The 13251-nt window shown below is 47.3% G+C and overlaps 1 protein-coding gene across 1 annotated transcript; it reads left to right on the forward strand.

The window, feature by feature from the left end:
• Positions 1-651: 651 nt before the first annotated feature.
• On the forward strand, positions 652-11008 carry C1R (complement C1r). Its single transcript, XM_036300333.1, has 11 exons — positions 652-807; positions 1534-1762; positions 3312-3504; positions 3819-3965; positions 4067-4263; positions 4561-4708; positions 4819-4940; positions 5663-5741; positions 6096-6251; positions 9602-9676; positions 10133-11008. Coding segments are annotated over exons 1-11 (2118 nt in total). The 5' UTR covers positions 652-805; the 3' UTR covers positions 10903-11008.
• The last annotated feature ends 2243 nt before the right edge of the window (positions 11009-13251 follow it).

A 13251-nucleotide genomic window follows, 5' to 3' on the forward strand; every position in this document is an offset into this window, starting at 1 on the left:
TGGCCCTAAGCAACTGTGATGCTCAGGGGCTCAAATTCTTAACAAGATGCTGAGGCAAAGAGGATGTCTCCACCCACTCCCCAGCTGCCCTTGCTTCTCTAAAAACCAATTTCACTGAGGTGGGGAGGAGGAGTCTAAAACAGACCCTAGTGCAGCAATTCCTGTCCTATGTCTAGGTGTCATCCATGAGCAAAGTAAGCGAGGGTTCCAATACAGCCAAACTCCGTTCTCCTCTGTCCACACCCTTGCTGCCCTCCCCTACCCCTGTCACATCATCCCGGGTGTCAAAACTCTGGCCATTGCTGGACCAGGGCTGCTGTGACTAAGGGCAGGACAAACCCAGTGAATGGAAAAGGGCAGTCCAGAAAAGAGAGTCCCCTCAGCTGTGATTTCCACTGCACTTTGGGTGGGAATCTTGTAAACACAGCAGCAATCCCTAGGAAGGTCCCTGAAGATAGGGAGTATTCAGATCAGACTTAGAAAACAAGAAGTTTGGGCTTCCAACCCAAGGCTTTTCTGTCCCTAAAAACTGACTCTTCCCCATATAGGCCAGCAGGTGGCAGCACTATCAGAGAATTCAAAACCAAAACTGAATGAAACTGGAAACAGATTTTTTTTTTCAGTTTTGTTTATGCAAATAGTTCATTCCCTACAGCATTCCTCCGGGAAAGGTCCCCCTCCCCCCAACTCAGTCAGTCCCTCCCTCCCCCTTCTCTCCTCTGCATGACCGCTGCTCTCTCCCTCTACACAGAGTGGATGAAGACGCTGTCAGGAGAGTCCAGGATCCAAAAACAGGACTTGAGAAATGTGAGTAAGGCTGACGGGGACCGAGGAGGGAGGATGATACCAGAGGGGAGAACCCTGGGCATGGGAGGCAACGCTGCCCCCAAATATATTCAGACAGACAAGAACAGCCTTCTCCTCCCCATATCCCTTATCTATTCCAATGTGCACATGCATGCACACACTCAAACTCATAGTCCCCATCCCTCCCCCTGAGGACTAACGGAGGCCTTAGACATCTGAGGTGATGGCCACATCCTCTTCATCCCCCCAGCTCATAGCAGGCGAGTGCCAAGATGGGGGAACACACTCTGCTCAGTAGGGTGTCTTCTGTGCTACACTTCTCCATACTCCACAGGCGGTTTCTCCCAGAGGCCTTTGCTGAGCCTTTGGGAGCCCTTTAAGAGAACCATGACTGGAAACCTTCACCCTCAACTAGCTGGTCCCAAGCCATCCCTATTCCAGGAATGGGAAGGGAGGGTTGGGGGAGGGGGGAGTGATGGTACAGGGCAGTGGAGGAGGATGGGGAGAGAGGTGAAGGCAGTTGACCTCTGGACTGGACTCTGCCCTGGGGAGAAACAATCAATGCAGCCGATGCAGAGACCAGCCTCCCCACTCCAACCACACTCACCTGGAACATCCGTGAGGTCTAGAATGGGCAGAGGAAAATGTCCAGCAATATGACTACCCCATCCCCCACCCCAGTCACTGCCCAAACCGCCCTCCAGACACCCTCTTTCTTTCTGGCAGGTGGCTTTTATACCTCCTGCTGTCAGTCCTGTTCTGCAAGGTGGGAGGCTCCATGCCCATCGCTCAGGACCTCTATGGGGAGGTGACTTCCCCTCTGTACCCCAAGCCTTACCCCAACAACTTTGAGACCACCACTGTGATCACAGTCCCCACGGGATACAGGGTGAAGCTTGTCTTCTGGCAGTTTGACCTGGAGCCTTCTGAAGACTGTTTCTATGACTATGTCAAGGTAGGAGGTCAGGTTGTGAGGGCAGAGGGAGAGCTGGGTGGCTCTGGAACATGAGGACTTGTGTTTTAACCACCCGGTTATATTCCCCACCCGTGGACACAGCCCCAGCCCTGTTAGAGCTGATGGCCAAGTGGAGTTCTGGGAGTCTGGTGAGACCATGAATGGTGTCCACCGGTTTTAGAGGCCCTCAGTGAGCACTGTGGGGGAGAAACACAGAGGAAGGAAGCTACAATTCCCACTCTCAAGAAATGTACCATCTACAGCAGCGGTTCTCAGCCTGTGGGTCACGACCCCTTTAGGGGTCGAACGACCCTTTCACAGGGGTCACCAAGGACCATCGGGAAACACATATATAATTACATATTGTTTTTGTGATTAATCACTATGCTTTAATTATGTTCAATTTGTAACAATGAAAATACATCCTGCAGATCAGATATTTACATTACGCTTCATAACAGTAGCAACATTACAGTTATGAAGTAGCAACGAAAATAATTTTATGGTTGGGTCACAACATGAGGAACTGTATTAAAGGGTCACGGCATTAGGAAGGTTGAGAACCACTGATCTACAGGATTCAGAAAAACCTTCCCCATCCATTCCTTGATGGGAGTCTCTGAGAAACTGCTCTGCCTCAGTTTCCCTGTTTCCATGGAGAATATCACCATGACTTCCTGCCTCATCAGGAGCACAGGAACATGGGGAAGAAAATGTGTGTGGTTATAGCTCAAGGACAGTGGACTCAGTCCCCTCCCCTCTGTAATAACTAAGGGTACCCTCCCAGTCCCATCTTTCTGCATCCAATAAAAATGAGGTTCTAGATTCAGGATTCAAATAGAACTTAAACACCTCCAATAAATATCATTCTCAGGAGGTGGTGAGAGAATAACATGAAAATGGTACGTCTTCCTCGTTCAAAGGACTGGGAAAGTTTGCTGTGTTGGGGGGAGGGGTCTCGGTGGCAGGGATAGTGAGGAACTAGGTTGGGGGAAGGGCATCTGCTTTTGATGGGCTAAGGAATCATGAAGAAAGAAATAAGGAAAGCTGGGCGATGCTTGTCGATGCTAAAGCTGGAGGGCCCCTGCTGGGCCCCTGCGGCTCACATTCAGCTACGTGTATCAGGAGACATGACTAGACATGAACGGTTTGAATAAGGTGAGGTCCAATGACAGGATAGAAATTAAAGCAGATCAGTCCAGATTCTAAGAATGAAGGAAAATAAAGGCTGGGTAGAGGCAATCAGGATTCCAGTGGAAGACTGGAAGGGAAGGGGTGGGAATGAAGAAAAGTCTGAAACATGCTTGGGGAACGTAAACAGGGGAGGGGCACAGGAGAACATGAAAAGAGTTAGGCAATGGGAGACTCAGGTGCCAGATGAAAATCACCTGGGGACAGCCAGAGCCCAGCAGGAGGAGATGAGTTGGAGGCCATTCCAGAAGTGGGGCTTATTCACTCTTTGGACAAGATAAGGCCGACCATCACTGACTATCCACATGGAACATGTCTCAACAGCCCTTCTTTCTACTCCTTGTCCTTCCTCCACCAGATTTCTGCTGATAAGAAAACCCTGGGGAGGTTCTGTGGGCAACTGGGTTCTCCACTGGGCAACCCCCCAGGAGAAAAGGAATTTATATCCGAAGGAAACAAGATGCTACTGACCTTTCACACAGACTTCTCCAACGAGGAGAACGGCACCATCATGTTCTACAAGGGCTTCCTGGCCTACTACCAAGCTGTGGGTGAGTGGTCCCCAGGGAGCCTTTTTAAGGCCTCCGTCCTTTTCAATGGGAACTGGAAAGAGGGAATCTTGACTACAAAGAAGCAGGAAGCCTGGCCTTCCTTATTTTTCCCCTCGAGAGAGCTTTTTCCAGAAGAGGCATGCCAACCTGGGCTCTGTCCCCATTGGGTAGTTCAGAAAGCATTAGAAAGGCCTAGAGGTCCAGGATGGCAGGGGCTAACTTGGTCTTGTGGCCTCTGGTGAGAGACACTCTGAGGCCAACAGCACTACAGAAGTCCCCTGGCAGGAATTTAATCCTTCCGGAATCTCTTCCAGACCTTGATGAATGTGCTTCCCAGCAAAACACACTTGAGAAGAATCCCCAGCCCCTGTGCCAACACCTTTGTCACAACTACGTTGGTGGCTACTTCTGTTCCTGCCGTCCAGGCTATGAGCTTCAGAAGGACGGACATTCCTGCCAGGGTGAGGTTGGGTAGTGTGGGAGAGAGGTAAAGGCTGAACAAGGGTTTGCTGGGCCAGCCAGAGAGTCTCCTGGTGACCCCCTCCCGGCTGTGCTCTCACAGTTGAATGCAGCAGCGAGCTGTACACAGAGCCATCGGGCTACGTGTCCAGCCTGGAGTACCCCCGGCCCTACCCTCCTGACCTGCGCTGCAACTACAGCATCCGGGTGGAGCGGGGCTACACTATCCACCTCAAGTTCCTGGAGCCTTTTGAAATCGATGACCACCAGCAAGTACACTGCCCCTATGACCAGCTACAGGTACGGCCATCCCACCCCCAGAGAAACCCCTCCCTCTCCTTCCCATCCCCACTTGGTCCTTTGTATCCCTACTGCCTGCTGGATCCTCTGGCCAACTGGGACAGGAATGTCCAACATCACACATGGGCTGGGCAAGCTCCTATACAACTGGAAGCAGGTCCTGGGGGTCCCTTTTCCCCTCCAGTTGAAAACAAACAATTATATAATTTATGGTATAAAGCAAGATTACCACCACCACCTCGAAACTGTGGGAGAATGTCTGCATTGGAGAGATGACCCTCCCTCCTACCCCACCAGATCTACACCAGTGGGAGGAACATCGGCGAGTTCTGTGGGAAGCAAAGACCCGCTGACCTTGACACCAGCAGCAATGCTGTGGATCTGCTGTTCTTCACGGACGAGTCAGGGGACAGCCGGGGCTGGAAGCTGCACTACACCACTTCAAGTAAGGTTGCCAGGGGGCCTCCTTCACTGACCAGCAATGGGGCAGGATCAGGCAGGGAGAAGGAAGGCAAGTGGCTCTGAAATAAACGTACCCTCTGGTCTCTGCCACAGTTATCAAGTGCCCCCAGCCCAAAACCCTAGATGAGTTCACCATCATCCAGAATCTGCAGCCTCAGTATCAATTCCGTGACTACTTCATCGCGACCTGCAAACAAGGCTACCAACTCATCGAGGTAAGAGCCCAGGGCTGAGGGAGAGAGCTGGCCCAGGAGTAATTCAGATGGACATAGGGAATATTATCAATAATCTAGATATATAAAGGCCTAATATGCAATGTGTCCCCTCGGGAGTTTGACTGACCAGAAGTTCAATCTCTCACTATGACGTGCCCTGACCACCAGGGAGCAGGGCGGAATGAAGGGAGGTCCTGGCCAGCAGCCAGCAGCTGCTAGGGACCCTACCCATGCACAAATTTTGTGCACTGGGCCTCTAGTATTGTAATAACTAAATATGGTGCTAGGTGAGTACTTGAATTATCAGGGTCATCACTTTGTAAATTATATAATTGTCTAATAACTATGCTACACACCTGAAACAAATATAAAATAATATTGAATATCAACTATAATGGAAAAACTGTTAAATAAAGTGGATAAATAATTAAAATTGTGGGGTTCAATTAGACTTCAGTGGAAATAGACAAGAGTCTAGAGAGAATTATTGGGTCTGACAATTAGCCCTTTCTCTGACTTTCTCCTGTATGACTCAGTGCTCCCATGTATAACTCTGATCTGAACATCCTGGCTAGGAAGAAGGATTAAAGAGCCACATCCCCAGGGGTGCTGAGGTCTGAGAGTTTGAGAGCTGTATTTGCACTACCTGCCATGTAGGGAAGGGCAGGATGGGAGTTGCAGTGCCTCCTGTACTAATGGCACCTCTACCTCTGCTCAAACAGGGGAACCAGGTGCTGCCCTCCTTCACAGCTGTCTGCCAGGATGACGGCACATGGCACCGCGCCATGCCCAGGTGCAAGAGTAAGTCACAATGCAGGATGTGTCTCCCACCACCCAGCCTTGGGGACCCAGGCTGAGAAGGGAAGAGGGGGGTCTGGAAGGAAGCCTCTCCCCAAAAGACCCTCCCCTTGATTTCTTCTTTGAAGCCTATGGCCACCTCAGGAACCAGGCAACCCTCATCTCAATCGGATTGATGGACTCTGCTTGGAACTGAACTTCAGTCCATTTAGTTCTCATCCACCCCAGGTGCCCCCCAATAGAGAAACTTATTTCTCTGAGGTTCTCAGCCTATTCTCTGGGTAGACAACTCACATTCCTCTCACCGAAGTTCCAGCTGTCATTGTCAGCTCTCATGGGCCCTGTGTTCTCTCCCAGTCAAGGACTGTGGGCAGCCCCGAAGCCTGCGTAATGGGGCCTTCAACTATACCACCAAAAAGGGGGTAAACACCTACCAGGCCCGTATCCAGTACTACTGCAATGAACCATATTACAAGATGAAGACCAGAGATGGTAGCAGTGAGTCTGAGCAAGGTAGGGACCCATGCAAATGGCAGTGTTTCCCTTCTATCTTCTCAAGACATCTTCTTTTTTTTTTAATTAATAAATCTTTATTGTTCAGATTATTACAGATGTTCCTCTTTCCCCCCCCCCCCATATCTGCCCTCCACCTGGTTCCCACCCCACCCCATGCCCTTACGCCCTGCCACTGTCCTCATCCATAGGTGTAAGATTTTTGTCCAATCTTTTCCCGCACGCCCCCACACCCCCTTCCCCCAAGAATTGTCAGTCCACTGCCTTTCTATGCCCTTGCTTCTATTATATTCACCAGTTTATTCTGACTTAATTTTTAGGTTCACTTGCTGGTAGGTATTTATTTGTTGTCACTTCGTTGTTCATAAATTTTATCTTTACCTTTTTCTTCTTCTTCCTCTTCTTAAAGAATATCCTTCAGCATTTCATACAATCCTGGTTTGGTGGTGATGAACTCCTTTAGCTTTTTCTTGTCTGTGAAGCTCTTTATCTGACCTTCAGTTCTACATGATAGCTTTGCTGGGTAGAGTAATCTTGGTTGTAGGTTCTTGCTATTCATCACTTTGAATATTTCTTGCCACTCCCTTCTGGCCTGCAAAGTTTCTGTTGAGAAATCAGCTGACAGTCGTATGGGTACTCCCTTGTAGGTAACTAACTGTTTTTCTCTTGCTGCTCTTAAGATTCTCTCTTTGTCTTTAGCCCTTGGCATTTTAATTATGATGTGTCTTGGTGTGGTCCTCTTTGGATTCCTCTTGTTTGGGGTTCTCTTCGCTTCCTGGACTTGTAAGTCTATTTCTTTCATCAGGTAGGGGAAGTTTTCTGTCATGATTTCTTCTAATAGGCTTTCAGTATCTTGCTCTCTCACTTCTTCTGGCACCCCGATAATTCAGATGTTGGTACGTTTGAAGTTGTCCCAGAGGTTCCTTACACTATCTTTATATTTTTGGATTCTTTTTTCATTTTGCTTTTCTGGATGAGTGTTTTTTGCTTCTTCATATTTCAAATCTTTGACTTCATTCTTGGGATCCTCTCGTCTGCTGTTGGATCTCTGTATATTATTTTTAATTTCAGTCAGTGTATGTATAATTTCTGACTGGTCCTTTTCCAGTTTTTTGGCATTCTCATTCAGATCCTTGAAGGTCTCACTAAGTTCCTCGGAGGTTCGTAGAAGATTCTTGAGTAACCTTATAACTGTGGTTTTTGAACTCTATGTCCTCCATTAGTTTGCTTTCCTCCATTTCTTTCGTTTGTGACATGTTTCTTTGTCTTCGCATTTTGGGCTGACTGCAAGTACCCGCTGTGTCTACAGTGGAAGAACTGCTGTGCTGGAGACACCCTTATGGGGTAGGACTTGCTTCAGTGGGGCTTTGGTGCTCACTGAGTCTGCTTCTTGAGTGTGTCCCTTATGGATGTTAGGAGTTGAAATCTGGTATCTGACAGGGGTACCCTGGCTCCTGGATCTCCAAGTCAACCACTGTGTGAGTCCACCCAGCAGGAGCTACAGCCATACCAGCAGATTTCTTCTCTTTGTTTGGGGTTTGGAAGTTTTGGAGCTCTCTGACCCAGCTGCAGTTTGTTAAATTTAGGCTGCAAAAGCACAGATGATTTCTTTGCACTGCTGCACACAGTTTGGGTGGGGATGTAAATTGAGTGGGGCGGAGTCTCAGAGAATCACCAGAGCGGAGAAAACAACAATGGCTGTCATCAGCATCTCTGCAACTCCATGTCTCTGCATCCCGAGTCCCGCGCCTCCACAGCAACAATGATCCCTGCAAGCAGCTCTGTGGGAAAGCCACCCTCGCTTTCCGATCCACTGCATGACAGTCCAGTTTCTCCCTGTAGGAGTCTGGGACCCCAGAATCTCGCCTTAAATGAGCTCAGTGCATTCGAGAGCTTGTATCTCCTTCCAATTGAAAAAAACTGTGCATCCAGGTGCAGCCACCTCATGTGCACCTCCGTACCTCTGTTTTTGGCGCCTCTGCACCTCCTATGCAGTCTCAATGAGCTTCTTTCCTTCTAGTAGAACTTCCACTCGGTCAGCTTCCACATGGTTCTGGATGATAGCTGTTTTGTCTTATAGTTGTAGTTTCAGTGTTGCTGTGGGGGGCAGCATGCACAGGTTTATACCTTATGCCGCCATCTTGGTTCCTCCTCAAGACATCTTCTGAGATTTCTTCCAATAGAATCCCTGGGGAATATATATTAAAGTGGTTGCCCAATACACTAGGTTCAGGGTCCTAAAGTACAGTGCCAAGAGGCACCTAGTCATGTTGAAGAAGGATAAACCGAAGTGACAAAGAAAGACTTGAATCTCATAAACAGCTCCCTCCCGCCACCACCACCACCATCACCATCATTACAACCATTCCATTATCACAACCATCACCACCGCCACAGCCACCTTCACCATCACCACTATCATCACCACCATAACCATCATGACCACCACCACCATACCACTACTAATACCAACAACAAAACACCATCGTCACTACCAACAATACCACATAAGCACCACCATTATTACTATCACCAACACCGCCAACACCACCACAACCATCTCCACCACTACAGTCATATCAGTGGGACCTCCCCCAGCATTCTCCCCACATACATCTCAGGCCGCTATGCTGTGATATTCTGCAGTTAGTTTTGCTAAATGACTCTCAAATTCATCTATGGTATCTTTAAAATTTTCTTTGAAGAAAAGAAATCCCTTACTTCTGGTTTAAAACATGCAAAAAAAGAAAAAATCTTATATATGGGTTATATATGATGTTATTTAAGAGCTGGACTTTGAAATCAGACAACCCTTACTTTGCATCTTGGTTCTGGAACTTATGTGGCCTTATGTACATGATTTAAGTTCAGTTTCCTCATCTATAAAATGAGGAGAATAATAATGCACACCTGAAAGTGTCACTGAGGCACTAAAATGAGATAATGCAGATAAAATGCTTAGTAGCAAGCATGGCACATTGTCAGCAATCAGAAATGTAACTGCCATTATTATCTACAATCCCACTATGAAGATACCAAGATACCAAGACTCTGGTAAGATCTTGATATGCTTCTCCCAGTTTTTGTGTCTATTTTCACAAATAGAAATCACATTGTACTTAAGTATTCTAATATTTTCATGTAACATTAAAACAATAATATATGTATGGAGCCTCTTCACACTTTTTATGTTCCACCCTTATATATATTTGAGTCTTTCCCTTGATCCTTGTCCATGCTGGTTCTGGTCCTCCCCTGTCTCTTCCCAACACTCAGTGCTCATTGACCTCTGTAACCTGGTCTCCCTGCCCAGCTCCTCCCAACCTGATCATAGTCCCTTCTCCCCTCAGGCATGTATACCTGCACAGCCCAGGGCATTTGGAAAAATGAACAGGAAGGAGAGAAGATTCCTCGCTGTTTGCCAGGTAAGTGAAAACCCTCTGGAGATATCCTTGGTGACTTTGCAACCGAAAAAGCATGCACAAAGAATGGAGGCAAAGTGAATGGAAAGACACTCCAGCTTGACGTTGAAAATAGACATGAGGAGTAAGAGAGAAAAAGAGAGGATGTCCCAGGAGAAAGGGAGAGAGAGAAATATAAAGAACTGGATGCAGTCCTGACATTCCAGCATTTTTTTGAGTAGATGGGAAATCAGAAATAAAAACAACAACAAAAATAAATAGATAAAACAGGAAGAAATAAACAAGAACAAGGAGAACAGTCTGACAATAGGTCAGAGATGGAGCTGTTGGAATGGAAGAGAAAGAGGAAAGGGCCCAGAGCCAATAAGAAGGGATGAAAAGGGAATGGGTTGACCACAGGAGGGAAGAGAGGCGGGCCTAGAACTGACTTGTCCTTGACTTCCTGTCTCTCTTCTCCAGTGTGTGGGAAACCCGTTCACCCTGTGGAACAGAAGCAGCGCATCATTGGAGGGCAAAAAGCCAAGATGGGCAACTTCCCCTGGCAGGCATTCACCAACATCCATGGGCGAGGGGGTGGAGCCCTGTTGGGTGACCGCTGGATCCTCACCGCTGCCCACACCCTCTACCCCAAGGAACACAACGCACAAGCCAATGCCAGCATAGATGTGTTCCTGGGTCACATAAATGTGGAAGAAATCACAAAACTAGCAAATCACCCTGTACGCAGGGTCAGCATCCACCCAGACTACCGCCAGGATGAGTCCCACAATTTTGAGGGGGACATTGCCCTCCTAGAACTGGAAAATAGTGTCACCCTGGGCCCCAACCTCCTCCCCATCTGCCTCCCTGACAATGAGACCTTCTATGATAGCGGCCTCATGGGCTATGTCAGTGGCTTTGGGATAATGGAGGAAAGGATTGCTAACAATCTCAGATTTGTCCGTCTGCCCGTAGCTAACCGAGGTTTATGTGAGGCGTGGCTTAAGGGTAAAAACAGGAACGATGTGTTCTCACAAAACATGTTCTGTGCTGGGGACCCAACTCTAAAGCAGGATGCCTGTCAGGGGGATAGTGGAGGGGTCTTTGCTGTGAGGGATCCGAATACTGACCGCTGGGTGGCCACGGGCATAGTATCCTGGGGCATCGGGTGTAGCAGGGGGTATGGCTTCTACACCAAGTTACTCAATTACGTGGACTGGATCAAGAAAGAGATGGAGGAAGAGGGCTGAGCCCTCATTTCACTAGGTCAGAATCCAGAGTGTGTAAAAAGAAAATCATTTGACTAGTTGTTGGTAACCACTAAGAATCCATATTAAAATCATTGATGCAGAAAAACACTGTGTGAAATAAATTATCTTTTCTATAATCCCATCCACATTCTTGATCTGAAACAACCCAAAGGTCACCTTTCTTTCCTCCAAGGATTACAGAAGATATATTCCACAATCTCTAGTTGTCATGGTCCTCTTCCATTTTTATCATTTGATATTTGTATAAAACTCTTTCCAAATAAAATGTTATGAGAAATTCCAAAGTGTAAAATAAGTTAAACATAGTATTTAATAAATATAAAAATATTTAGCAAGGTCATATTTAAAATATTTTACTTAGAAAGTCAATGAGAATAATTAAGCGTATGCACACATTTACAACTACAGTTGTAGATCATTTATTTCTGTATTTTGTTCTGATGGTACAATATGAAGAAAATTCTGATTTTCCCACATGCATAGTTGCAAATACAACAGCTTTCTTAACAGCTCACCTTCCAATTTCTATATATTCCTTAAGAGAGGAGTGGTGTGAAATTATTTGTTTCCAATTTGAATCATTAACAATATTTCTAAATAACTTATGTTCCAACCATAGCAGATTGCAACGTTACACATCCACAAGTGACACACTCAAGGGGCAGACTCAGTGAGCACCAAAGCCACACTGAAGCAAGTCCTGCCCGATAGCAGTGTTTCCTGCACAGCAGCTCTCCCACTGTAGTCACAGCTGGTCCTCACAGCCAATTGGCCGGGAGGTCAACTCCTCCCAGTGACACCAACAGCCATCAAGGCTCAGCTACAAGATAGTAGCACACAACCCACACGGGGCACACCTAGAGTGCCCAGCTCAGGTCTGGCAAGGCTGTGCTACGGGGCTCTACAGGGGACCTACTGCACAAGGCCACTCTACCAATTCCAGGAGACACAGCAGCTCTGCCTAATACATAGAAACAAACACAGGGAAGCAGCCAAAATGTGGAGGCAAAGAAACATGTCACAAGTGAAAGAATGGAAGCAAGCAAACTGCTGGGTACAGAATGGAAGCAAGCAAAACCACAGTTATAAGGTTACTCAAGGATCTTCATGAGACTTTCAAGGATCTTAGTGAGAATGTCAGACATGAAAAAGGACCAGTCAGAAATTAAGCACACACTAACAGAAATCTATACTAATAAAAGGGTAATATGCTAATTAGACCAGACGTCTTCCAGACATCCTTCTGGACAAAGCCATAGTGGCTGGGCCAAGGCAGAGGCACTTAGGGGCAATGAGGCTGGCAGGGGAGAGCAGTTAGGGATCAGGCCAGCAGGGGAGAGCAGTTAGGGGGATCAGACCAGCAGGGGAGAGCAGTTACAGGGATCAGGCCGGCAGGGGAGAGCAGTTAGGGGTATCAGGCAGGCAGGGGAGAGCAGTTAGGGATCAGGCCAGCTGGGGAGAGCAGTTAGGGATCAGGCCAGCAGGGGAGAACAGTTAAGGCAGGGGTCCTCAAACTACGGCCCGCGGGCCACATGCAAATACAAATATTGTATTTGTTCCCATTTTGTTTTTTTACTTCAAAATAAGATATGTGCAGTGTGCATAGGAATTTGTTCATAGTTGTTTTTTTAACTATAGTCCGGCCCTCCAACGGTCTGAGGAACAATGAACTGGCCCCCTATTTAAAAAGTTGAGGACCTCTGAGTTAGGGGGATCAGGCCGGCAGGAGAGAGCAGTTAGGGCGATCAGGCTGGCAGGGGAGAGCAGTTATGGGCATCAAGTCGGCAGGCAGGTGAGTGGTTAGGAGCCAGCAGTTCTGGATTAGAATATTACATCCCCTGAGGGGTCCCTGATTGGAGAGGGTGCAGGCCAGGCTGAGGAACACCCCCCCCACACACATGAATTTCATGCACTGGGCCTGTAATAAATAATAATGTACAGGGATTCAACAGTAGAGGATTCCAAGAATCAAATCAACAATTTGGAATATGAGGAAGCAAAAAAACACCCAATCAGAAGAGAGAAAAAAAAGAATCCAAAAATATGAAGACAGTGTAAGGAGCCTCTGGGGCAACTTCAAGCATACCAATGTTCACATTTCTTCTGTTTGAAGAAGAAATCCCCTACCTGACGAAAGAAATGGACTTACAAGTCCAGGAAGCACAGAGAGTCCCAAGCAAGAGGAACCCAAAGAGATCTACACCAAGACACATCATAATTAAAATGCCAAGGGCTAAAGACAAAGAGAGAATCTTAAAAGCATCAAGAGAAAAGCAGTTAGTTACCTACAAGGGAGCACCCATACGACTGCCAGCTGATTTCTCAACA

This window comes from Myotis myotis, unplaced genomic scaffold, assembly GCF_014108235.1.
Source record: "Myotis myotis isolate mMyoMyo1 unplaced genomic scaffold, mMyoMyo1.p scaffold_m19_p_3, whole genome shotgun sequence".
Classification (NCBI taxonomy): Eukaryota; Metazoa; Chordata; class Mammalia; order Chiroptera; family Vespertilionidae; genus Myotis; species Myotis myotis.